Source organism: Crotalus tigris, unplaced genomic scaffold (genome assembly GCF_016545835.1).
Source record: "Crotalus tigris isolate CLP2741 ecotype Arizona unplaced genomic scaffold, ASM1654583v1 scf7180000019189.1338056, whole genome shotgun sequence".
Taxonomy (NCBI): domain Eukaryota; kingdom Metazoa; phylum Chordata; class Lepidosauria; order Squamata; family Viperidae; genus Crotalus; species Crotalus tigris.
The window spans coordinates 851,071-876,317 of record NW_024097425.1 but is presented as its reverse complement, the minus strand read 5'-3'; the positions used below and the strand labels follow the sequence as shown (position 1 = coordinate 876,317).

The 25,247-nt window shown below is 38.0% G+C and overlaps 2 protein-coding genes across 4 annotated transcripts; one reads left to right on the top strand and one right to left on the bottom strand.

The window, feature by feature from the left end:
* Positions 1–511: 511 nt before the first annotated feature.
* Positions 512–3,315, bottom strand: LOC120315967 (olfactory receptor 2D3-like). Its single transcript, XM_039361054.1, has one exon. The coding sequence runs from the start codon at positions 2,593–2,595 to the stop codon at positions 1,657–1,659; it is 939 nt and encodes a 312-aa protein (XP_039216988.1). The 5' UTR covers positions 2,596–3,315; the 3' UTR covers positions 512–1,656.
* LOC120315969 (olfactory receptor 2T2-like) lies at positions 1,805–24,748 on the top strand. 3 transcript variants are annotated; one of them, XM_039361058.1, is made up of 2 exons: positions 1,805–1,929; positions 23,773–24,748. In XM_039361058.1, the coding sequence occupies exon 2, from the start codon at positions 23,806–23,808 to the stop codon at positions 24,736–24,738; it is 933 nt and encodes a 310-aa protein (XP_039216992.1). In that variant the 5' UTR covers positions 1,805–1,929; positions 23,773–23,805; the 3' UTR covers positions 24,739–24,748. The 3 variants fall into 3 exon arrangements, with proteins under 3 accessions (XP_039216992.1, XP_039216991.1, XP_039216990.1); XM_039361057.1 differs by lacking the exon at positions 1,805–1,929 and adding an exon at positions 21,839–22,195; XM_039361056.1 differs by lacking the exon at positions 1,805–1,929 and adding an exon at positions 21,839–22,202.
* The last annotated feature ends 499 nt before the right edge of the window (positions 24,749–25,247 follow it).

Below are 25,247 nucleotides of genomic sequence, written 5' to 3'. Positions count from 1 at the left end.
TTTGCCTTGCCTCTGTCTTCAGAACGGCAGCGCGCAACAGTAATGTTGATCCCTGGCGGGCGAGCTGGTTCCGAGGCTGCGGGGGGTGCCTTCCGCCTCGCCTCTTCTCTCCGGCGGCCGCTGGCTGGAGTGGCGGAGCAGGCTGCTTCCCTTTCCTTCGCTTCCCTTCCCGCTGTGGCTGCGCTGCTCTCTCTCACTCGCTCTGAGGCTGTTGCCCAACCATTGTGTATACAAAGAACTGCTCCATTCTTGCACCGAAGTTTCCAGCTTCTTGATTCAAAATTTCGAATTTCTCATAAGGTCTGGAAAACCGAGAAGTCCTTTTGTAAAAGGACTGGGGGGGGGGGGTTACTCCATACACATGATTTGCATGAAGGGAACATAAACAATAATCAGTAAAACAACTCGGACATCATAGAACTATAGATGGGATTGCAACTGATTTATCATTCCCATTTTTTTTTATTTATTAAAATTACATCCTGCCCATCTGGCAGTTGAGGACAACTGAATGGCTTACAATACAATGAAACATTGAGATATAAAAACAAGTATAAACATTAAAAGAGATTAAAATAACAGAAGTTTAAATACAGTCTAAAAAACCAAGGGTTTGGAATGGAGCAATGGTGGTACCTTCTCTGTCATTGCACCGGCCACCCCCGGCCTAGACCTTCTCCCTCAAGGCCTCATACCTCATGGAAGAACCAGGTTTTAAGGCTCTTCCTGAGGGCCAGGAGGGTGAGGGAAGATCTCACCTCTGGTTGAAAGATGTTCCAAAGGGCGGGAACCCTGGCAGAAAAGGCTTTTCTCCTGGACTCCACCAGCTGAAATTCTTTGGCTGATGAGGTCTGCAGTAGGCCCCTTCTGCCAGAATGAGTGGGGCAGACCAGTCCCATTGGGGTGAGACAGCTCTTCAGATAACCTGGACCCATACCGCGATCCATTCTAACAAAGCTATTTTGACCCAGTTTTCAGAATTTTGGGATGTGTCATTTTTTAAAAAAATTCAAACATAGCTCCTAGCTTCTATTTTATTCCATTTTCTTTCTTGACTTTCTAGCTAAAGTCTTTGAAGAAATCAGTCCCTCTAACTATCTTCTTAGGAACAAATTGATCTGCTCTGTAGCAATTATAAGGTTATAATATTTACTTTCATGCAATAGAACATTTTATACCTTTAGAATTTTGGGGTGTCTTTGAATCAGTACTGATTCTTGGTGAATGCCTGGAAAAGTCACAGAAGTTTTCTTGGCAATATTTTCAGTATCAGGGGTTTGCCCTTGACTCTTTCTTCCTAGGGCTGTGAGAGGGGGACTAGCCCAATGTCACCCAGCTGGCTTCATGCCCAAAATGGAACTAGAACTCACACCCTTCCAATGAACACGAACATACAAGTGACTATTATAGAAATGTGCTAGAAGGTCTGTCTGGAAAATTATTTTCTTATGTCTAGCCCAGGGATAAGCAACCTTGGCTCTTTTATGAAAAGAGCCAAGGTTGCCTACCCCTGGTCTAGCCCAATATATAGATAGACAAACGCACCATCCTTGTGAGCTGGGGACTCATTCATGTATTCTGCATAAATTATAGCATGGCTATAAAATAGTCCTCTTGTTTACATTTCCTCTGTTAATAAATAATATACATGTTCATTTATTGTGTGCAAACCCATTTGCACAGAGCTCCTTTGACCTCTTTATTTCTTAGAGAGTAAATACATGGGTTCAAAAGAGCAGATACCACATTGTAAAAGAGCGAAAACTTCTTGTCTCTTTCTGGCTTATAGCTGGAAGCTGGGCGCATGTACATGAACATGGCAGCACCGCAGAAGAGAGTCACCACTGTAATGTGTGAGGTGCAAGTGGAGAAAGCTTTGAACTTCCCTTCTGCAGAGCGGATCTTCAGGATAGCACGCAGGATGAACATGTAAGAGGTCACAATCAAAGAAAGTGGGGTCATGAGCAGGATCACCCCCAGCACAAAGTCCACCACTTCATTAACATGTGTGTCGGCACAAGCTAATTCCAAGATAGCTGGCACTTCACAAAAGAAGTGGTTGATCTCATTTGGGCCGCAGTAAGGCAAGTGCATAGTGAAGCCGGTGTGCATCGTGGCAAAGAGGAAGCCACAGGCCCAGGATCCGGCTGCCATCTTAACACAAATGGACTTACTCATCATGTTAGTGTAGTGTAACGGGTGGCAGATGGCTGCATATCGATCATAAGCCATCACGGCATAGAGAACGCATTCAGTTATCCCCAAAGACAGGAAGATGTACATCTGGGCAGTACAGCCTGCAAAGGAGATGGTTTTTCTTTTTGAAAGGAGATGTATCAACATCTGGGGCATTGTGGTTGAGCTGTAATTGATGTCCAAGAAGGAGAGGTTGGCCAAGAAGAAGTACATGGGTGTGTGGAGACGAGAGTCTATTCTAATGAGGATGATAATGAGACCGTTGCCTAGCACTATCATTAGATACAGGATGAGGAAGGTAGCAAAAAGGAATCGTTGAGTTTGCGGCTTGCTTGAGAAACCCAGAAGGATGAATTCAGACACAGAACTTTTATTTTCCCATAGGAGATTGTTTGCCATGTTTGCCTAAGATAAAAAAGAAGCGAGCTTATTATTTTTTTAAAAAAAACCAAGCAGAATTCAGGAGCGCTATTTTTACAAATGATTGTGAGCAAAATAAGAAAATCGGTGCCACTGAATAGTGAAGTTTGTGGGAAAACATAGGTGCCATGCAAAAAACCTGTCTTGCAGTTTTTCTGCCTATTCCCATTCAGTTTGATGAAAGAGAAATCAAATGGAAAAAGAAATGTGGAGAAATTTAGCTATAAGAAGGTGCAGCATATATATAATCATTCAGGCAAGTGGTTCCCCACATTTGCATTTAATTGTAAAGGAAGACGTTTCTTCAGGTGAAGCAACCCCTTTGCTGTTTATTAAAAGAAAATGCCCCTGAGTGTTTAAAAGTTATTTCATGAAATAATGAGGATACTCAGCCAGTGAATGCCATAGAACTTGCTGTTCTAAAGGTTCTTAACATTTGAAAAGCTGTAAAAAAATTCCAAAAGTGATTAAGAAATAAGGCTTAGTGTAACATTATGTCCATATAAGTTACATTACAACTATGAGCTTAATTGGAATCCTTCAACTCCCAGATGCTGTGCAAAAACCTCAGTTCTGTCAGTCTGCTTATGAGACAGCTGTCTGGAGTACATGTGAGCAATCTCACAATTTCTCCTTTCTCCGTGGAGATTTTGCACCATCTGGCCACCAATTCCACTGTAATGTTGTCCCCATTCCTTCAGTGATATCTAGTTTACCATATCCTCACCTTTCTAGAATGCATTTCTCAGGAGAACTTTGTGTTATTTAAATGTATGGTTCACCCCCATTCTAAGGTATCTATGTAAAACAGTCATAAGCTTGCATAAATGTACCCCAGCTGAAAGAAAATAGCCTCTTGAGAAACATAGTAATACAATAGTTTAATTTTATTTTCATATTCCAAATAATCACTATATTTAGGAATAGGAAATAATTTTTTTCACCAGATAAAAATAGTGATGGATCCCATATTCTGCCACTAATTTATCTATACTGTGGGATTTGGTCCATTAATTTCATTCACTTAAAACAGTTTTATTAATATTCCTCCTATGCGTTGTTTTTTATCTGTGCACTGAAGGAGTGCACCCATTGTCTATGGATGCTGCCTTAAGTATGCAGTACTTAGACTTCCCTAACTTGGTGCTAACCAAATGTGTTGGGATTGCAATTTGTTAGAATTCTTAGCTGTTTTGGGAAGGCTGGAATAGATTGTGCTTAATGTGAATAACTTCTATATCTGGAACACTGTACTGGATTTCATGTTCCATTCCACCTCTGCGAACCAAAGGGCACTTTCACATCATTCTCTTAAGGCAGAATTAATTTGATCCATGAATGTGTTCACTTCTGTTGATCTTGGAAGCAGAGAATACACAAGGAATTTCTCTTCCCTCCCACCTTATCGATACTATAATTCAAAGGACATTAATAATGTCCCAGTCCCTAAACCTGAACTATCAACAAACATGAAGTAAAAAAGACCCTTCACTCCCATTCCATATAACCCTGAAATAATATAAATTGCTAATACCTTCACCTGCAACTTTTATTACATGCATAGGGCTGTACAGCTCAGTCATATCCCTCTCATTTGCCTCGTTTATAGATTAAAAAGCCCAAATGCCACAACCTTTCTAGAGGGAAGTTGTTCAGTCCTTGATCAACCTAGTTATCCTTCTCTGAACCATCTCTAGCACCACTATGTCCTTTTTGAAGTGTCACAATCACACAACTGCACAAAATATCCCAATGCAGTTGCACTACATGGTGACACTTATTTTGCTATCTGTACATTATCTGTGATTTAAATTGAGGTTTTGTTTCAGTTTTAATTCTTGTTTGCCAGCTACCATCACTGTAGCATGAGATGGACAGCTGTAGAAATAGTTCAAATAAAGAAGCAAACAAATTGGATTTTATAATAATAATAATAATAAAGTTGGAAGGGACCTTGGAGGTCATCTAGTCCAACCCCCTGCTCAGGCAGGAAACCCTATACCATTTTAGACAAATGGCTGTCTAGTCTCTTCTTAAAAACGTCCAGTGTTGCTGCAAAGATTCTACTGAAATGAGCAGCTGTAACAATTTTCAACAACAACAACAAAACATTCTTTCCCCTTCACTGCCTCCTGAACAGAGAGCATGGAGGAATCCCAAATGGGCATTTATTGCTACATAGAAAAAGGAAAAGGAGAGCGAAATCTTGAGTGTAAGCTACATTATACAACTCCCTTCGTGATTCCAGACTTTTTTTTTAAAAAAAGAAAAATCTATTCAGCTCAGGTTACTGTGTTGTACTGGAAGACAAGGAAGGAGTTTAGAGATGATGGACAAAGCCATCTCTGCTGCATATATTTTCCACCATCTGATGCCAGCAAAGGAGGAAAGTCAGGAAAGACAGTCCACTTCACCCCTCATTTTTCTGCTCACTACTGCATGTGTGCTCTCAAGACAACACTATTTGGCACTGAGTGAGAAAAGAGGCAATGGAGGCTAAAGAAGGATTGGCAATAGGTAGCAAACCATACCTATTCAGTACCTCGGTACCTCAGCAGTCAGAACCCCCTCCTCCCCCACAGAGAAGTAATTTTATTTTACAGATGTGATTAATATACATAAAGAGAGAGATAAAAGCAAGAAAGAGCCATCTCCTTTGTCATATGCAGTGTAAGAAGTAAGCAGCTTCGATGCAAGACAGTTGTGCAATTCCACAGCCAGAGTGAGGTGCAGGAGTAGAATTCAAGACTTCTGGGCCCAGGATTTTTGATTTGAGTGCAAAATCTGAGTGGGACTGCTCATTCTTTCCTTGCTACAACTCTCCTAATTATGCCACATTTCCCTTGTTTGAACAACATAGTTTAGGGGAAGTCATTCTGTCGTTGTTATTGTTAAACAATTCTCAGCCTAAAACCTTTTACCAAGCAACTGGACACTTGGAGATCTATCAATAGGTTCCAATGTACCTTCTGGACAATCTACATGAATAAACATTACATGCTGGAGAAGACTCCTGCGAGTCCCCTGGACTGCAAGGCGTTCAAACCGGTCAGTCCTAGAAGAGATCAACCCCGACTGCTCTTTAGAAGGCCAGATCCTGAAGTTGAAACTCAAATACTTTGGCCCCCTAATGAGAAGGAAGGACTCACTGGAGAAGGGCCTAATGCTGGGAAAGATTGAGGGCAATAGAAGAAGGGGACGACAGAGAATGAGGTAGCTGGATGGAGTCACTGAAGCAGTAGGCATGAGCTTAAATGGACTCCAGAAGATGGTAGAGGACAGGAAGGCCTGGAGGAACGTTATCCATGGGGTCGCGATGGGTCGGACACGACTTCGCAATTAACAACAACAACAAGTTTTAAATTTAGGTTAAGCTATGTATAATATGTGTGTTTATATAGATTCAGTCCTAATAATCTGAATTGTTTGTCATATAATATCTTACCTTCGTTCATCTCTATTCGTTTTCATCTGTCTCTCCCAGTAATTTTTTTCTTTTTTCATTAGTTATTTGAGCAAAATATTGCCTCTATTAATCTGAAATCTCACTTTCCGTTCAGCCATCAGTTCTTAGAGTTTACAGGTCTGTTGACCATATTTGAGATAATAAACTTATAAAAAAAGAAATAGATAATGGTTATTTTTTGCTTTGATGAACAAAGTTGGTTTCTTTTTTTCTAATAAAATCATAAGAGAGACTGTTGATGCAATACTGAAAAACTTAGAAAGAAGAATCAGCATTAATTTATGTCCTACTCATATTTTTTTTCTTTAATCCCAGAAGATTGCCATTTTTTTCGAGTAATTAACTGAAGCCTGCTTGTTATTTCAAGATAATTACAGAATACAGAGAATAGGAAATGAAAAGAGGAGTTTGGACAATGAAAAAACAATGTAATCCATTGATTTATATATTTGGCAATCAGAGTCATGAAAGTTGTAGAAAAAATAATCAAATACTAATATACTGTATAATCACTACTAAAGTGAACACAAGTCGCCATCTCTATTACCTTTGGCTTAAAAAAGGATATTTTAAGAAATGAAACAGGAAAATAATCCATGAAATGCTCTCTTTCGTTTCCTGTATTTACTTCTCCACATAATCGCTGCTGTTCACTTTGTACCTCTACCCATAATGGACAAGCTTTTTACAGTTGGGAAGAAGGAACTCTACATTCTGTCTCTTCAACCAGCTCCTGAAAACCCTTTCCATCTTTTTCATTTAAATCAGACAAATGCCCACAAAAATACTCCTTCAATTTTGGGAAAAGATGAAAGTTACACGGCATGGCACCAAGTCTAGATTATATGGTGTGTTGGGCAAGATGGTGAGATCCAACTTCACAATTGCTTCTTGGGTGTTACATAAAATGTGACGCCTAGTGTTGCTTATTGCAATAAAATTGTCTCTGAACTCTGCCTAATCTTTGTTACTAGTTCAGGGCAACTATACTGTAACATTAAAAACTTTTGGTCAAGGAACTTCAGATGAATGATACCATCCCTGTTCCAAATAATTTTTACTGTTATATTTTTTTACTGAAACCTGGACTCTGACTTTCTTCCTCCATAGATGAATCTTTGTACAGTAATGATAATCAACGGACTGATAGCAATAGCACTTAGACCAATGTTTCTCAACCTTGAGTATTTTAAGGCATGTGGACTTCAACATTGACTTAGACTTATATGCCGCTTCATAATGTTTTACTGCCTTCTCTAAGCAGTTTACAGAGTTAGCATATTGGCCTCAACAATCTGGGTCCTCATTTTACTGACCTCAAAAGGATGGAAGTTTGAGTCTATCTTGAGCAGGTGAGAATTGAACTGTTGTCAACTGGCAGTCCGCAGAACCAGCCTGCAATACTGCATTTTAACCACTGCACCACCACAGCTATTAACTTTTTTTCTGAATCACAATGATGAGCCTATATTTTGTCAACTCTCACAATGCTGTGAAGAAATTCCTCACCTTCATTCTTGTAACGTGAGAACAGTTGCTGTTAAATTTCAGCTCTTGCAGTTTTTCTCTCTGCAATCAAAACAAGAGGATTCCTTCTTGTACAAACCTTCCAATACTGAAGAACATCAATAATGTGACTCACACATTCTTGTTAAAAGCCAATTGTTAATAGCAATTTCCCTTTGAGTGATTTCCAATGATCCTTAATCACCCTTTCTCATATGAAATTCATTGGTTACTGTCACAGGTCTATGACTATTTATGGTATTCTCAGGAGTCCTCTCCAACACCAGAACACAAAACAATCTATGCTTTTTATTCTGCTTCAACACACAGAGGCATAGAATCAAGATCACGTGAAGTATTAGTACTGTTTTATAAAACCCTAGTGCAGCGGTTCTCAACCTATGGGTCGCGACCCCATTTGGGGTCGATCGACCTCTTTTATGGGGTCGCCAAAGGTGGCGATCCGCCATTTTGTCCCCTCCGGGGGCGCGCTGCGCCTCCGGGGGGGCGGTGCCGCGCACGCGCGCCGCGCGTGGGGGCGGCGGCGCGCCTCCGGGGGGCGCCGCTGCGCATGCGCGCTGCACGTGGGGCGGCGGTGCGCCTCCGGGAACGCCGCAGCGCATGCGCGCCGTGCGCGGGAGCCCCGCCCCCATGCGCGCCGCACGCAGGGGGCGCCACTGCGCATGCGTGCCGCGCGCGGGGCCCCGCCCCCATGCACGCCGCGCGGGGGGCGCCGCCGCGCATGCGCGCCGCGCGCGGGGCCCCGCCCCCCATGCGCGCCGCCGCCGCGCATGCGCATAACCTTTGTGTGACGGGGTCGCCGTCACACAAAGGTTAAGAACCGCTGCCCTAGTGAGACCACACCTGGAATACTGCAGCCAATTTTGGTCACCCTATCACAAAAAAGATGTTGAGAGTTTGGAAAAAAAATCAGAGAAGAGCAACTAAGATGATCAAAGGTCTAGAGACTAAAACATACGAAGAATGACTGCAGGACTTGGGTGTGGCTAGTCTAAAGAAAAGAAGAAATAGGGGAGACATGATAGTAGTATTCCAGTATCTGAGGGGCTGCCATAAGGCAGAGGGGGCCAGATTGTTCACCAAAGCACCAGAGGGAAGGACGAGAAACAATGGTTGGAAACTGATTAAAGAGAGAAGCAACCTGGAATTAAGGAGAAACTTCCTGACAGTGAGGACAATTAACCAATGGAACAGCTTGCCTCCAGAAATTGTGGGTGTTCCATCACTGGAGATTTTAAAGAAAAGACTAGACATTCACCTGTGTTTGATAGTATAGGTTTTCCTGCTTGAGCAGGAGGCTGGACTAGAAGACCTCCAAGGTCCCTTCCAGCTCTATTCTATTCTTCTTATCCTTAACTTTACACACACACAAACAAACACACACACATACACACATCAACACATATAGATAACAACAGAGATATAACATGGGCAAACCTAGGACCTATCATTGCTGTGCATCCTGCTGGACCAGTTGAAGTTTCCAGGTGATCTTCAAGAGCATCCTGACGCAGAGTGCACTGCAATAATCCAAACAGAGTAATTCATAATAAAGGATAGGAGGGAATGACTTAGGTGAGAATGTGATCTTTATTGATCAAAGAAGAAATACAAGGACAACTGAGAGAGGAAGGGATGAAAGTCTTACAGACAAGGAAAGGAGTTAAAAACACAAGTACTTTTGTTAGGGATTTTCTCTATCATCAGCTTGCCCCATTATTTTTGGGAAATAATTATATTTAAAAACATATTTTTACTTCTTAGAGTTCCATTTTCACTCTAGTTTCTTTCACTACTTGCTTTCAGGCCCAATTCTCCCAAGATCCACTCTTGAAGATACCAAGAAATGGCCTATTCTATATTCAAAACTTCTCATGACCCATCTATCCTTCAACAATTGTCTCAATTTCATCATCTAAATTTTATATTCACTCTTTTGCCTTCTGTACAAATCAATAGATATTTGTTTAAACCACATATTCAAAATGGAGAGATCCTCTGACTAAGCAAATACTGACTCTAATAATAATTTTCTTTCATTTTGGGTGTCCAAATATCCCAAAATGACATTCTTCCCACCCATCCCTTCATGCCAACAAACAGAATAATTTCCCCCCGAATCAACTGTGGTAGAATGTTGCCCTCTAAAATCATGGATTAACATGGAGGTATCACCAGGCTATGGGTTCCTCCAACAAAATCATTTGTTGTGGATGATATGAGTTGGTTGTACATTATATTGGCAATTCAGCCATTTTCCAAGACTTGTTTTTCACCTTTAGCAGTTTTTTTCCCTAATTCTCCAATTTGGATGTGTACGTGCATTGGGAAAGTGGAGCTAATCAAAAGTTTTGGAGACTCTACTTTTATTGATAATTGAAAATTGAAAAAAAATATGGATAATTTATATAATAAGGTGATTCTAAATAACCAATTAGATTATGTTTTGAGGAATGTGTCTTATTAGCTGAAAAGCAATAGCATGGATAATTATAATTATCCTATAGTTAATATTTTCTAGCAACGCAGCCCAATTAAATGTATATATTTAAATCTTTTGGGAGTCTGCAGCTGAGACTTCAAAATATCTCAAGAGCTTCCTAGACTTTCTTCAGAAAGTAACCATTTCCCAGAAGCAAAGAATCTCATTATCTGAAGCCTTTTCTCTTGAGATTACCTTATTTTAAAATAGTTCTTAAACATCAGCTATGAATTGAAACCTGTTAATAAGTACCGATGGGTCTAATTGAAGTTGATAATTTTAACTCTATCATTAAAGAGCTTTTAATGAGAAAAAGTTTGGCAAGTCAACTTTTTAAAACAAAGAAATGCAAACATTGTAAACAGAGAATTTGATTGCTTCATTAAGGTAGAAGCTGTTCAATTTTTTTAATTGAAATTGAGAGAATGGTACTATTAGTTATTCTTTTTATAATTAAATGTCTTCCATTGAATCAAATTGGTGTAGAGATCACTTTCATGCTTCCATGTTTCCCATTCCAAACATGGATTAACTGTGGATGGATTTTGGGAAAAATCTATATCAGAAACAGTGAGAAAGAGTAATATTTAAGGTGCACATTTTCAAAAGACACATAAATACATACATCAATGTATTTCAATAGGCCCGAATTTTTTTTGTACATAATGGCTAGAAAAGTATATTTTTATGTCTGACTCTAAATTAAGTACATTGACAAATGTCAAATGCAACAAAAGTGAAAATAATCGCTTTAGAGCAGAGGTGTCAAACTGGGGCCTGCAGGGCGGATACGCGCAGGCCACGCTCACCCCAGCTCCACAAAGGCAAAAAATGTCCCGATACCTCACGATACGTCACTTGACGCAATCGAGTTTGACGTCCATGCTTTAGCAGTGTTTCTCAACCTTGACAATTTTAAGGCATGTGGACTTCAACTCCCAGAATTCTGGGAGTTGAAGTCCACATGCCTTAAAATTGTCAAGGTTGAGAAACACTGCTTTAGAGGTAAGCAGATCAGGGGTGTCGGGGGATGGCCCCAAATTTGCAATATGGCAAGCAGAGTGTCCAACCCTCACCCCTCTCTGTAAGCCAATGAACCTCAACGTAACCCAAAGAAGTGGGTTTTGGATTGTGATGCTGTGCCTGACATATTGCAAATATCGCTCTCCCCCCCTAATAGAAGCCACAGTTAAGTCAAGCCTCCCTTGCCTTATTACACATTATTTTGTCAGCGCCAAGGTTTCCACTCCTTTGCACCTTCACTGCAAGCTATGTTGGTCCTTAGTGAATTGAACACTATGCAACTGAACTTTGGAATAGAGCAAAATCTTAAGCAACATCCAACTTGTCTACCCATATCTGGAGAAAGCAGAGGTTTTTAGTATGGTTTTATAAACTTTATTGTTTTAATAGTCTTTATTGTTTTAATAATGTCTTTTCTTTGTTTTTGTATTGCTTTTAATTTATTTAAGCTGCCCAGAGTCATGTGTGAGATGGGAAGCTATGTAGTCCAAATAAACAAGAATGTACAGCTAACATGGCTTGCCTTGCAATTCTAGTTTAAACTTGACTTTACTCTTAATCATGGTAGGATTTTTCCATCAAGCAGCTCTGATCCTAAACTGTATCGTATCAAATGATAGGGTTTCTCAAATTTTGTATGAAAGTCTCAGTTACCCAACTACCACCTGATAATTAGGAGTACTGAGGAATTTTTTCCAGGAAAGGAACAAAGGACAATCCTGGTGTCATGGTTCTGACAGATGAAACTCTTTGAAAGAACTTTGAGGCATTGTTTACCTCAAATAATCTTTTATTCGAGAAACATAATATCAGCACTACATAGCTGAAACCAAAAACTAAATTCCCTTCCCTTGGATACAATTTAACAAAGCACAATTGCCTCCTCCAATAAACAGTCATAAATCACATTCCCCAATTATCTTGAAGCGCAGGCTTTCTCCCCAGCTCTCTAGCCGCCAAACCTCTATCAATTCAGGGTTCCCACAGGTTGAGTTATTATTGTTATGACTAGCTGGACTCTCATACACATTCCCCCTCCCAGCATCAACTAACTCTAAAAGCAATAGAGGAAAAATGGCTGCATTTCCATCTGTTGTCAAAGCAAGAACATCTGATGTTAGCAGCGTTAACACCTAGATTCTGAAACATTTGCATCTGTTTGCTAAGATCATAATCATCCAACTCTGACACAGAACTCTTCAAACTACATTTTGATTAGGATTGGTTTGTAATTTAACATGAGAACTTATTTAATTTTACATTTTTGACCTAGGACACAAACTGAACATGTGGTGAGCTATAGTTACATTATAGTACCACATATATTACATTACCATACCACTATTCATTAGCAACCAGCCAAGTTACAATGGCACTGAAAAAAAGTGACTTACAACTGGTCTGTGCACTTACAACCATCATAACACCCCAAGGTCACATGATCAAAATTCAGAAATTTGGCAATTAGCACGCATTTACAACATGGTTGTTAAGTGAATCTGGCTTCCCCATTGACTTTGCTTATAAGAAGTTCGCAAAACCAGATCACGTGACCCCAGAACACTGCACCCGTCTAAATATGAGCCAGCTGCCAAGCGTCCGAATTTTCATCACGTGACCATGGGGATACTGCAAGTGTGAAAAATGGTCATAAGTCACTTTTTTGGTGCCTTTATAACTTTGAACGGTCACTAAGTGAACTGTTGTAAGTTGAGGAGTACCTGTAGCAATCACGATCAATCAGGCAGGAAGCCAGAAATTGTTCCCGCTTCCACTACTTTTTTGCTTTTATTCTGTTTTTCTGTTTAGGTAATGAAATATTTCTGAAAGGATGACACAATGTGTCATAGATTATTTAGCTCTGTTATATAATAAAACAGTCATGTACATAAGTTTATTTGCCTGCATGATGTCTTCTTTTGAATTGGTTTGATCATTACATTAATATCTGCTAAACTGAACTTTTACTATCTCTCTATATCTATCTATCTATCTATCTATCTATCTATCTATCTATCTATCTATCTATTTATCAGATACTATTCTTCTAATTGCACAATTATTTAACCATCATTCTTGGTAAAGTTAAATTTTATTCAGTCATGCTTTCTGTCACTGCTTCAGAGGTTAAACTGGGTACAGTTTTCGACTCACCAGATTCCATGTGACATTTATTTACTATCTTCTCAATCAATCAAAACAGAGGCGGAAGGGACCTTGGAGGTGTTCTAGTCCAACCCCCTGCTCAAGCAGGAGACCCTATACAATTTGAGACAAATGGCTGTCCATTTCTTCTTAAAGACCTTCAGCAATGAAGTACCTACAATTTCTGAAGGCAAGCTGTTCCACTGGTTAATTCTTCTCACTGTTAGGAAGTTTCTCCTTAATTCCAGGTTGCTTTTCTCCTTGATTAGTTTCCGTCCATTGTTCTTGATCTTGCCTTCTGGTGCTTTGGAAAATAAATTGACCTTCTCTTCTTTGTGGCAGCCCCTCAAATACTGGAATACCCCAATCCTTCTTTTCCCTAGGCTGGCCCTACCCAATTCCTGCAATCGTTCTTCATACGTTTTACTCTCCAGGCCTTTAATCATCCTAGTTGTTGACTTCCGGTGGTTAAAGCGGTGGAGATGGCGGCTACTTTGTAGCCGTCCTCCTGAGATGGTGTCAGATCCGCGGAGCACAGCGTTCATCAGCTGGCCCGTGGCTCGCAATCCCCTTCCCGGGCGAAGGGAAGGGGTAGAGATCGCATGAATAGAGGTAGAACCTCTTAACCCTCCCTGGATTTTTATTTTAGGGGGGTAGAAAGAGTGCTCCCTCGGAGTTCATTGCCTTCTCCGCCTCTCAGCTGTCTTTGTTTCTTTGGAAACAAAGCGAAACGCCGCTACCATCTCCGTATTTAAAGTAACCGTGAGTAATCTTAAACCGGACAGAACTGTTTAAAGGATTTTATTTATAGTTTAGTTTTATTTTATTTTTTTTTAGTTTATTTAGTTTATTTAGCATGTGTTGATTTTTTCTTATCTTTTGAGCTTTCTCTTTTTTTCTGGGCGGAAAAGTGAGAGTGAAAGTAAAATGGCGTTTTGAAAGTTTTTTTTTTCTTTTGAAAGACGGACTGGCTAAACTGTTGTTTAATACTGCTTTCCTTTTTAAGTTTTTTTTTATCTTTTGGGAGCTTTTAAATTGATTCCATTTTATCCTATTTTATCTTATTTTTAACTTTTGGACTATTTATTTTTTATTGGTATTTTTACGAAGAAAGAAAGATAAATTGAAATGGCTTCAAAACGACAACCAGCTACTACAGCTCCTAAGGTAACTTCTTCTCCTGCCACCTCTACTGTGCAACAACAACTTAAAATAATACCCTCAGTGCAGCAACCTAAAACTACTCCACCCTCACCTCCCCCATCTGGCACATCAGCACAAGACATTAAAGATATAATGGTAAGTGCTGTGTCACAGTTTAGGGAGGAAATGAAGCAACTTTTGGAACAGAATAAATCTGAAAGCAAGGAAGAAATGAAGAAAGAGATGAAGGAGCTTTTAGAACAGAATAATACTATATTGAGGGATGATATACTTCTAGCTTTATCTGGAGTGGCCTCAGTGGTTGTGAAGCTGGACTCTAGAGTGGAGGAAATTGAAGAAACAGTAGAACTTTTGGACTATAAATTCCAAGATATGGAGAAAAAAGTGGAAACTTCACAAGATGATATTCTTATGTTCCAGTATAGACAGATGGAATATGCTTTGAGAATAAGGGGCCTGAAAGAAGAGAAAACTCAAGATCTGATGGAAATGGTGATTAATGACTTGGCTGTTATTTTGAATATAGACAAAGATGAGTTACGTGGGGAAGTGGAAAGAATTTATAGAGTTAATTCTTGGATTGCAAAACAGAGGAATCTGCCTAGAGATGTGGTGATATATTTTGCTAAGAAGTCCTTGCGAAATCAGATTCTGCAAATTTTTTACAATAAAAGATTCCAGATTGCTGCTCAAGATATTATTATTTTAAAGGAAATTCCACCTAAAATTTTAAGAAGCAGAAAAGATTTTTCCTTTCTAGTAAATGAACTTAAAGCAAGACAAATGCCATTTAGATGGGAGATTCCGATGGGCATTGTTTTGAGCCATGCGGGGACACGTTATAGACTTAACACAGTTGTTAAAGCTAAGGAATTTTATAAAACGGTCCTGGGTGCAGGCTCACCTTTGCCCATGATGCACAAAGTTTTGAGTGATAAAGAGATGGAACAGAAATCTGAAGATACAGGTGCGATGACTGCTGGACAGGTGGTATGGATGTCTCAAGTAGAGGTTAAAGAACAGAGAATGACCCGTGCAGCACACAAACGTAAAGAAAAAGAACAACAGAAAAAAGAAAAAGAAATCCAAGAATCTACTCAGCAAATTGTTTCAGTGCCGGTGGGAGGAGCAAGACCCAAAAGCTCTGCAACATATTCTTCAGTAGTAGAATTTGAGGGGATCTTCTCCAGGCTTAAGGCCAAGGGAGATGGCAAAGCTCCTGACCTGGAATGTTAATGGATTAAATATTCCTCAAAAGAGAAAAAAAATCTACCATTATTTGAAACAACACAACAATGATGTTATCTGTTTGCAAGAAACTCATATTACATCTAAAGACCAAAAATACTTAAACAATCCTCGTTTGGGATCTCATTTTGTATCTCCCGCCCCTGGGAAAAAAGGGGGTGTGGTAATTTATGTTAAACAGAACTTATCTGCTACCCTGTTAGAGTCAGATCCTCATGGAAGATATGTTATACTTGAACTTGGTTTATATGGCAAGAAAATTCTTATTGTGGGGTTGTATGCACCAAATCAGCAACAGGAGCAATTCTATAGGTTGCTACATCAGAAAATAACTTTGTTGGATTATAGATCTGTGATTTTAATGGGAGACTGGAATGGTGTCTTAGACATACAAAAGGACAAAAAAGGCTCTTCTACCTTTTTTAAACAGGCTAAACTACCTAAAGACTTTTTTGACATGAAAGAAGATTGGGAATTGAGGGACTATTGGCGTGAACGCAACCTAGAAGAAAGGGATTTTACCTTCTTCTCAGATAGACACCAATCTTTTTCAAGAATTGATTTCTTTTTGATTACAACAGACTTATACAACAGGGTGAAGAATGTAAAAATTTTTCCTAGGACATTGTCTGACCATAGTCCAGTATGGATGGAACTGTTTGCTGAGAAAGAAGACAGGAGATCCTGGAGGGTGAATGAGAATTTATTCAAACAAGAAAAAAATGTTCATAAATTAAAGGAATGTTTAAAGGAATATTTTGCTTTAAATATGAATAAGGGAACATCAATGTCAATGGTGTGGGATGTAAGTAAAGCTTTTATGCGTAGTATTTTGATAAAAATGAATAATCTGCATAGACAGAAACAGACTCAGAAACGTAAAGATTTAGAAGAGGAGATTAAGTTAAAAGAGAAACTTTTAATTTCAAATCCTTTAGATGAAAAGGTGAAAGGAGCTTTAAAATTGTTAAAAACACAATTTAACATGTTGATGGCTGATCAAGCTGCAACCAATTTATTATTTATGAAACAAAATACATTTTGTAATGCTAATAAACCAGGGAGATGGTTGGTTTATCAGTTAAGAAAGAAACAGAAACAGAGGAATATAGATAAAATAAATTATAATGGTAAATTGGTTTATCAGAAAGAATTGATTAAGAAATCCTTTTTAGAATACTATCAAAAATTATATAAGAGTGCCAATATTCAAACTACAGATATAAACAATTATTTAGGTAAAGTTAACTTTCCTAAATTAACAGAAGATCAGGAAAAAGAGATTAATGGCTTAATTACTAAAGAAGAAATTGTTACAGCTATTAAACAATTGAAATTGGGCAAAGCGCCGGGTACGGATGGGTTGACATCTATCTATTACAAAACTTTAGTATAAGAGATGACTCAACCATTGTGTGAATTGTTTAATAACTTATTACAGGGTTTAGAGATCCCTCCATCTTGGCGTAATGCATTTATATCATTGATTCCAAAAGATAATCAAGATCTTACATTGCCTAAAAATTATAGGCCTATATCTCTTTTAAACGTGGATTATAAAATCTTTGCAAAAATTTTAGCTAATAGGTTTATGGGGATTTTGCAGCAGTTTATACATAAGGATCAATCGGGTTTTATAACTGGAAGGTATATGAAAAATAATGTTAGACAAATTATTAACTTATTAGAGTATCTAGAAAAGAATAACCAAGTCTCTGCAGGCCTGATATTTTTGGATGCTGAAAAAGCCTTTGACCAAGTGAATTGGCAGTTTATGTTATGTTTAATTAAGGAGATGAATTTTGGACAAAATATATTACAAGTATTATCTAATATATATCAAAAACAGACTGCTCAACTTATTGTAAATGGGGGTTTGTCAGAGGCTTTTGTAATAGAAAAAGGAACAAGACAGGGATGCCCGTTGTCTCCGTTATTGTTTGTTTTAACACTGGAAATTTTGTTGATTAAAATTCGGGAGTCTCAAGAAATAAAAGGAATAGAAATTAATAAAAAAGAATATAAATTAAGAGCCTTCGCAGATGACTTGGTTGTTACTTTGTCTCAACCTACCTGTTCGGTGGTAAAATTATTACAATTGATTCAACAATACGGATGTGTTTCTGGTTTTAAAATTAATAATAATAAGACCAAAATATTAGCTAAAAATATGACTAATGTTGATAAACAGGTTTTAGTTAACTTAACAGATTTTGAAATTGTTGATAAGGTAAAATATTTGGGGGTCACATTATCTGCTTCTAATGCAAAACTGTATAAAAATAATTATGAAAAGCTGTGGATGGAGGTACAGAAGGATTTAAAAAACTGGAACAACTTACAGTTATCCCTTATGGGTAGAATTGCAGTTATCAAAATGAATGTCCTGCCAAAGTTTATTTTTTTGTTTCAAATGTTACCTATTTTAAAGAATGAACGTAATTTAGATGAATGGCAAAAAGGTATTAATAAATTTGTTTGGGCAGGGAAAAAACCAAGGGTGAAACTTAAAATAATGCAAGATTTTCGTGAGAGAGGTGGACTCAAGGTACCAAATATGAAATTGTATTATGATGCTGTAGTATTAACATTGATCAGCGACTGGGTGAATTTAACAAATATAGAAATACTTCATTTGGAAGGTTGGGACTTACTTTTTGGATGGCATGCCTATTTAATATTTAATAAAAAAGTGGATTGGGTTTTCAAGTCTCATATTATAAGAATCTCTTTGCTTAGAGTGTGGAGAAAGTATTATAAAAGTGACTTCAAAATACCATTATGGGCTATACCTCGGCATGCCATAGAAGGCATAAGGAAAGGGGTTAATATGGATGTGGTCTCTTATGCACAGTTACTTAGATGGGATGGCCAAGATTGGCAGTTAAAATCTTTGGAAGAATTAACGCATGAAAATTTAACTTATTCATGGTTCCAATACAGACAAATAGTGGACAGATGGAAGATGGATTGTAAAATGGGCTGGCTTAGAGAAGATGAAGCTCTTTTAAAACAAGTAAGAGATCAAAGGCCAACCCATATTAAGAGAGTTTATGGGGTTTTAGTGGAATTGGACTCAGAACCTGAATTAGTTAAAGATTGTATGATTAAATGGGCACAGAATATTGGTGAAACGATTTCAATGGATACTTGGGAACTTATTTGGATAAGAAATGTTAAATTCACACAAGCGCAAATTTTAAGAGAGAATTTTTATAAGATGTTTTATAGATGGCACCTTGATCCAAAGAAAATGTCCATTATGTACCCTAATCTGCAGCCGAAATGCTGGAGATGTGGACATTTGGATGCTACTTATTATCATATTTGGTGGACGTGTAAGCATATAAAAGCTTTTTGGATTAAGATATGGTGGAATATCCAAAGAATTTTTAAACGGAGGGTAAAATTTACTCCGCAATTATTTTTACTAGGTATTGTTACTGATTGTGATGCTAAGGAGGTTATATTGATGTTAAATTTGATTACAGCCGCTAGGCTGTTAATAGGGCAATATTGGAAGAAGGAATCCTTGCCTACTTTGCAAGAGTGGTTTCATAAAGTTTCGTATCTGGCAGAAATGGCAAAGATTTCGGCTTTTTTAAAGGAGCAATCTCAAGAGAAATTTTTTGCAGTATGGGAAAAATGGATAACTTTCATACAATATAATTTGGATATGGAAAAATATTATTTAGCCTTTTTATAACTTGTAATGATTGTTTTTTCCTTCTTTCTTTCTTCCTTTTTTCTTTACGTATTATTACTTATATATTTTTTATATATATATGTTCTATTTTTCGTCTACTTTTTTCTTTTTTCTCTCTCTCTCTCTTTTCTTTTTCCTTTTTTTTCTCTCTTTCTTAGTACATATTATTCATTTTAAAGCTTATGTTATGCATATTATTATTATACATATTATTATATATATTATTATTATGATCTTTATTATTTTTATTAATTATCTTATAAATTGTAAACGTTATTTTTTAAAATTTGTTAAATAATCCTATATTCAGTTCTGGGAAGTCGGGGGGGGGAGGGTGGGGTGGTTTGGGAGGGGGGGGATGTTTATTTGTAAAATTTTTGAAAAATTTCAATTAAAAAAAAAAAATCATCCTAGTTGTTCTTTGCACTTTTTGTAAAGTCTCAACATCTTTTTGTAATGTGGTGACCAAAACTGGGTGGTAAAATGCTTCTAGTTCAAATGCTTCCACTGGGCGCTATCTAACAAAATGAAATGCAATGGTGAAAAAAGTAAGGTTCTACATTTAGGCAAGAAAAACCAAATGTACAGGTATAGTATAGGGGGTACTTTGCTCAATAGTAGTAACTGTGAGAGGGATCTCGGAGTCCTAGTGGACAATCATTTAAATATGAGCCAGCAGTGTGCTGCAGCTGCCAAAAAAGCCAACACAGTGCTAGGCTGCATTAACAGAGGGATAGAATCAAGATCATGTGAAGTGTTAATACCACTTTACAATGCCTTGATAAGGCCACACTTGGAATACTGCATCCAGTTTTGGTCACCACGATGTAAAAAAGATGTTGAGACTCTAGAAAGAGTACACAGAAGAGCAACAAAGATTAGGGGACTGGAGGCTAAAACAGATAAGGAATGGCTGCTGGAACTGGGTATGTCTAGTCTAATGAAGAGAAGGACGAGGGGGGACATGATAGCAGTGATCCAATATCTCAGGGGCTGCCACAAGGAAGAGGGAGTCAAGTTATTTTCCAAAGCACCTGAAGGCAGGACAACAAACAATGGATGGAAACTAATCAAGGAGAGAAGCACCCTAGAACTAAGGAGAAACTTCCTGACAGTTAGAACAATTAACCAGTGGAACAACCTGCCTCCAGAAGCGGTGAATGCTCCAACACTGGAAGTTTTTAAGAAGAGACTGGAGAGCTATTTTTCTGAAATGGTGTAGGGTTTCCTGCGTGAGCAGGGGGCTGGACTAGATGATCTCCAAGGTCCCTTCCAACTTTATTATTACTATTATTATTATTATGGATCATCGCACAGTCAGCCAGATGTTCAGACTGGATTTGGCATTTTGTTTACCTATCGAGTCCTTACCCAGGACCTGGGATAGGCAGATGTGGATGTTTGATGGTATTACAGATATCGTCGCATGATGGAAGCAGTTCCTAGTAAGGCCGCCTTTTGCAATTGACTAATGGCGAATTTGTCAATGCCAATGGTGTTCAAGTGGTGCTCCAGTTGTTTTGGGATTGCACCCAAGGAGCCTATCACTATTGGTACTACCCTTGTTTGCTTTTGCCACAGTCTTTCTATTTCTATTTGTATTATTATTATTATTATTATTATTATTATTATTATTATTATTATTATTATTATTGTTGTTGTTGTTGTTGTTGTTGTTGTTGTTGTTATTGTTGTGAATTTGCTTTTAAGGATAAAACAATATTAGTCTTTATTCAATAATAGTTCAATCTAAGAATCTCTGCTTCCAAATTTTGAACCTTAGTCTGGGAATGTTTTTGTAGGTGGAATAGACTGACAAAAATACGATTTTTTCACTTCTTTTGCCATCCAGTCATATTGCAGTCCCATGACCTGCTGACCTAGCAAAGAGGGCTGGGCCTTGTAACTTACTTCACTGGATGCCGGGAACCTCAGCACTCAATGTAGGCCTTATTGATCTGGGCATTAGCCAATCCAGTATGGAATTCCAACTTTGTTTTCACACTTGTTAATGATGGCTTCTCTGTGGAGGCTTGTCTGGCTTGCTTGAAGCTTCTGGTTGGCAACTCATTGTCATTAGCACGTATTTAAAAAACCTAATAGATTTGGGTATCATCAGTATAAAATTCATAAGGAAAACCTTGACAAAGTACCAGGAAGTCAAAGGAAAGAGTATGGAAGATAGACAAAATAAGATATAGGATTGGTCACTAACATTACACTCCTTTCCACATTCTTGTAGCCCGAGCTGACCAAAAAAATAAAACAAAATAAGGCCTAGAAAGTTTGTAATGTTACTGTTAACTGCTTGGTTCTTCAGGGATTCTTTCTGAATAGCAATATTTAATGAGTCAAATCTGAAAACCAAATTCTCCAAAGGGCAGCCCTTCAACAGCATCTCTATACATACTGCAGTGCCTGAGTAGGCTGAATGTGTTCAGACCAAACAAAATAAGAAACAGTGTTCTTTTGGGATTTCCCCTTGGAGTCAGCTAAGCTTAGAAACAGTATGTATTATTTAACCATTTCTTCTTCCCTATAGACAAGACGACTCAAATTAGAACTCATGGAACTGAGTTCAAATGCAGTACTGAGAATTCATTGTTTCTAAGAGTTGAATCATTCTGATAAACCAGAATGACGTATGCTATATAGATCTGGATTCTGGCAATCTGATACCAGTCTTTTTCTATGAATCAACATAGTCCATGGTGGAAAAGTTATGATTGATGAGTAACAATATCAATTGTTTATTAGCGTAAATCTTGAAATAACTGAGATCTTAACTCACTCAATTCTCTTCCTCTTACCTACGGAGGTATGAGGTGTGTGTATATGTGTTTTTTTAAGTCAAGCTGTTTGTTTTTGTGATAGATGTAAAATTTAGAAATCAAATCTTAAGTATGATGGCTAAAAATGCTAAGTATATATATCTTGTGGCAAATAATAATAATAATTAAGGCTTTCTTAAATATCTAAAGGGCTCCCAAACAGAATAGATTATTCTCAGTGCTGCAGATGGAAGGAATAATGATTTTAACTAAATCTTGGAGGTAGGGGGGTATAATTGATACTGTGCTGGTTATAACTGAGGTAAAAGATGGTGTATGGGGGACCCAGGATTCAGGAAAAAAAATTAGGAAGTTAGATTTTTTGGGAATCTCATACTATATTCTTGTATAATTGTGGGTTATCTCGTTGTATAATGATATAACGTATAATGTGCAAATTATACATGTACAATATATACACTATTCAAAATTCATATATTTGAAAGAATCTGGAAATTGGAGAGGGCAACATAGTTCTGCCTGTATTTCCCATTAAGAAGCTTTATAACTATCCTATAACATGCTAGGTTATTGCAGTATTTTTTTAAAAAAGAATCCTATTCTGATTCAGCCACTGAAAATTATTTTGCTAACAGAAGTCACAGTCTAGCCAAGTTTTGACAGTTATAATGCTTTCTAATTCTATTGCATTAAGCAATATTTTACTGTTAATTTTATTGAAATTAAGTATATGGGATATAGATGTAATGTTGGCCTTATTGTACTGGTTCTTATTTCTATCTTTAAATGAACAAAGCAAACCTTGATCCAGACATCTTTCATAAGCAAATGTTATCGGTTGCATTTCTATTGATGATTTCATGCATACGCTACCTTTCCATTAAGATATTACATATTATGCTTTGAAGAAAAATCCTGCTTGATAGTTGGGACTGAAAGTTTGAGTCTGGTCTAATATTATTCAATGAGTCTAAAGCTGAAAAAGACTTGAGCAGAACACTTCTAAAACAAGGAATCCGTGGTGCTCTCTGAGCTTGGTTGTTTTCTTGCAGACATTTCATCACCCAAACTAGGTAACATCATCAGGGCAAGTAAAGGACTCCTCATGCTAGACAAGTGGGGTATAAAGTAGATCATCCTAGATCAGGGGTAGGTAACCTTGGCTCTTTTATGACTCGTGGATTTCAACTCCCAGAATTCCTGAGCCAGCATGGCTCAGCTTGGAAACCTCTCCCTTTCCCCTCAGCATGGCTGGCTCAGGAATTCTGGGAGTTGAAGTCCACGAGTCATAAAAGAGCCACGGTTGCCTACCCCTGTTCTAGATGTTTCTAAACTATCCAACTGAGAGATTTTTGCAATGGCTCATTTAAGTGAAAGTATCTTTGAACATCAAGATCCCTTCCACTGAAATGAACTTTTTTTTTTTAAAAAAAGATTATTATCAGAACCATTTATAGGGGTTAATATAAGAGATATATTAGAAACCACATCTCTATTAGCACAAAAACCTCTGAAATGTGTGTGATATTTCTGATTATATTTTAACTTAATGATTTTTACAGGTATTTCAGTGGCTTATACCCTTGTAAACTTTGTCTTTCAGTCTTGAGCACAAATCCAGCCAAATAAAGGCACCATGGGAAATGGGAATGTAACTTCATGGACAGAATTTCATCTTATTGGACTTAGTCACCTGAAAGCTCCCACTGTTTTCTTTGTTGTTGTTCTGTTGATGAGTCTTATTGCTCTGACAGGAAACTCCCTCCTCTTCTTTCTAATCCAGATGAACTCCTCACTTCATACCCCTATGTACTTCTTCCTGAGCCAGCTGTCCTGTGTGGATATGGGCCAAATCCTCATTGTGATCCCTAAAATGTCAGTCATTTTTTTAACTCAAAGAACCACTATTTCACTGGGAGGCTGCGTAGCACAGATTTTTCTAACTCTGACCATGGGAACCTCTGAATGTTTCCTTTTGACTGTCATGTCATACGACAGGTACGTGGCCATCTGCAGACCTTTGCAATACCCAGTTCTCATGAGGAGAACCATCTGCCTAATCATGAGTCTAGGAATCTGGTCCTCTTCATCGCTTATCATTATGGTCATAGCAATTTATGTACAATCTCTGTCTTACTGTAGATCAAACGTAATTGATCATTTTGTCTGTGAATTCCCAGCTTTGTTGAAACTAACATGTGCTGATACATCTGGATTTGAAAAAGTAATATATCTTGACAATGTGTTGATAATTTTCTTGCCCATTGCAGTGATTATCTTCTCATATATAGCCATTCTTGTGCAGATTTTGAACATGCACTCAACTGAGGGAAGGCAAAAAGCATTGGGCACTTGCGCGTCCCATTTATGTGTAGTGAGCATCTTCTATGGGGCATCCATCCTGACATACAGTACTCCTGTAGCTTCTTATTCAGCCCGTAAGTCCATGATTTATTCAGTCTGCATCACAGTTGTCCCTCCAATGCTGAACCCTTTTATCTATAGCTTACGGAACAGAGATGTTATAGCAGCTCTACGAAAACTCCTTGTAAGACATCCAACCTATTAATAAAAGAGATGAGGGGAAATTTCACAGAAGTCTCTTTTTTGTTAATATCCTTATTTTAATTACAGCAATGGATTAAAAAAGAGGTCTGTCAGTTTTATTCACAATAATGGAAATCAAAAACTCTTTGCTTACAATGGGGATGATTGAGAAAAAAAGGAGGTGCCTGGCATTAAAATCACAGAATCATTTGATCACAGGCCCACATATAGCATGGGATACCATGGACCCTTCTCCATTTGTCATTACCATACCAAAATAATTCCATGATTTGATATTTTTCTCCATGGAACCTGAAATTTGTACTTTGCTTGCCTAGTAGTTTCCTTCCTTCCTTCCTTCCTTCCTTCCTTCCTTCCTTCCTTCCTTCCTTCCTTCCTTCCTTCCTTCCTTCCTCCCTCCCTCCGTTCCTGAATGTGACAAATGAAGTTAATAATGTGCAACTGAGAAGATTTCTTGAAATTCTGTGAGCTGGTGGACTAAAGAAGTTCCAGTTAGAGTTAGGAGAAAGT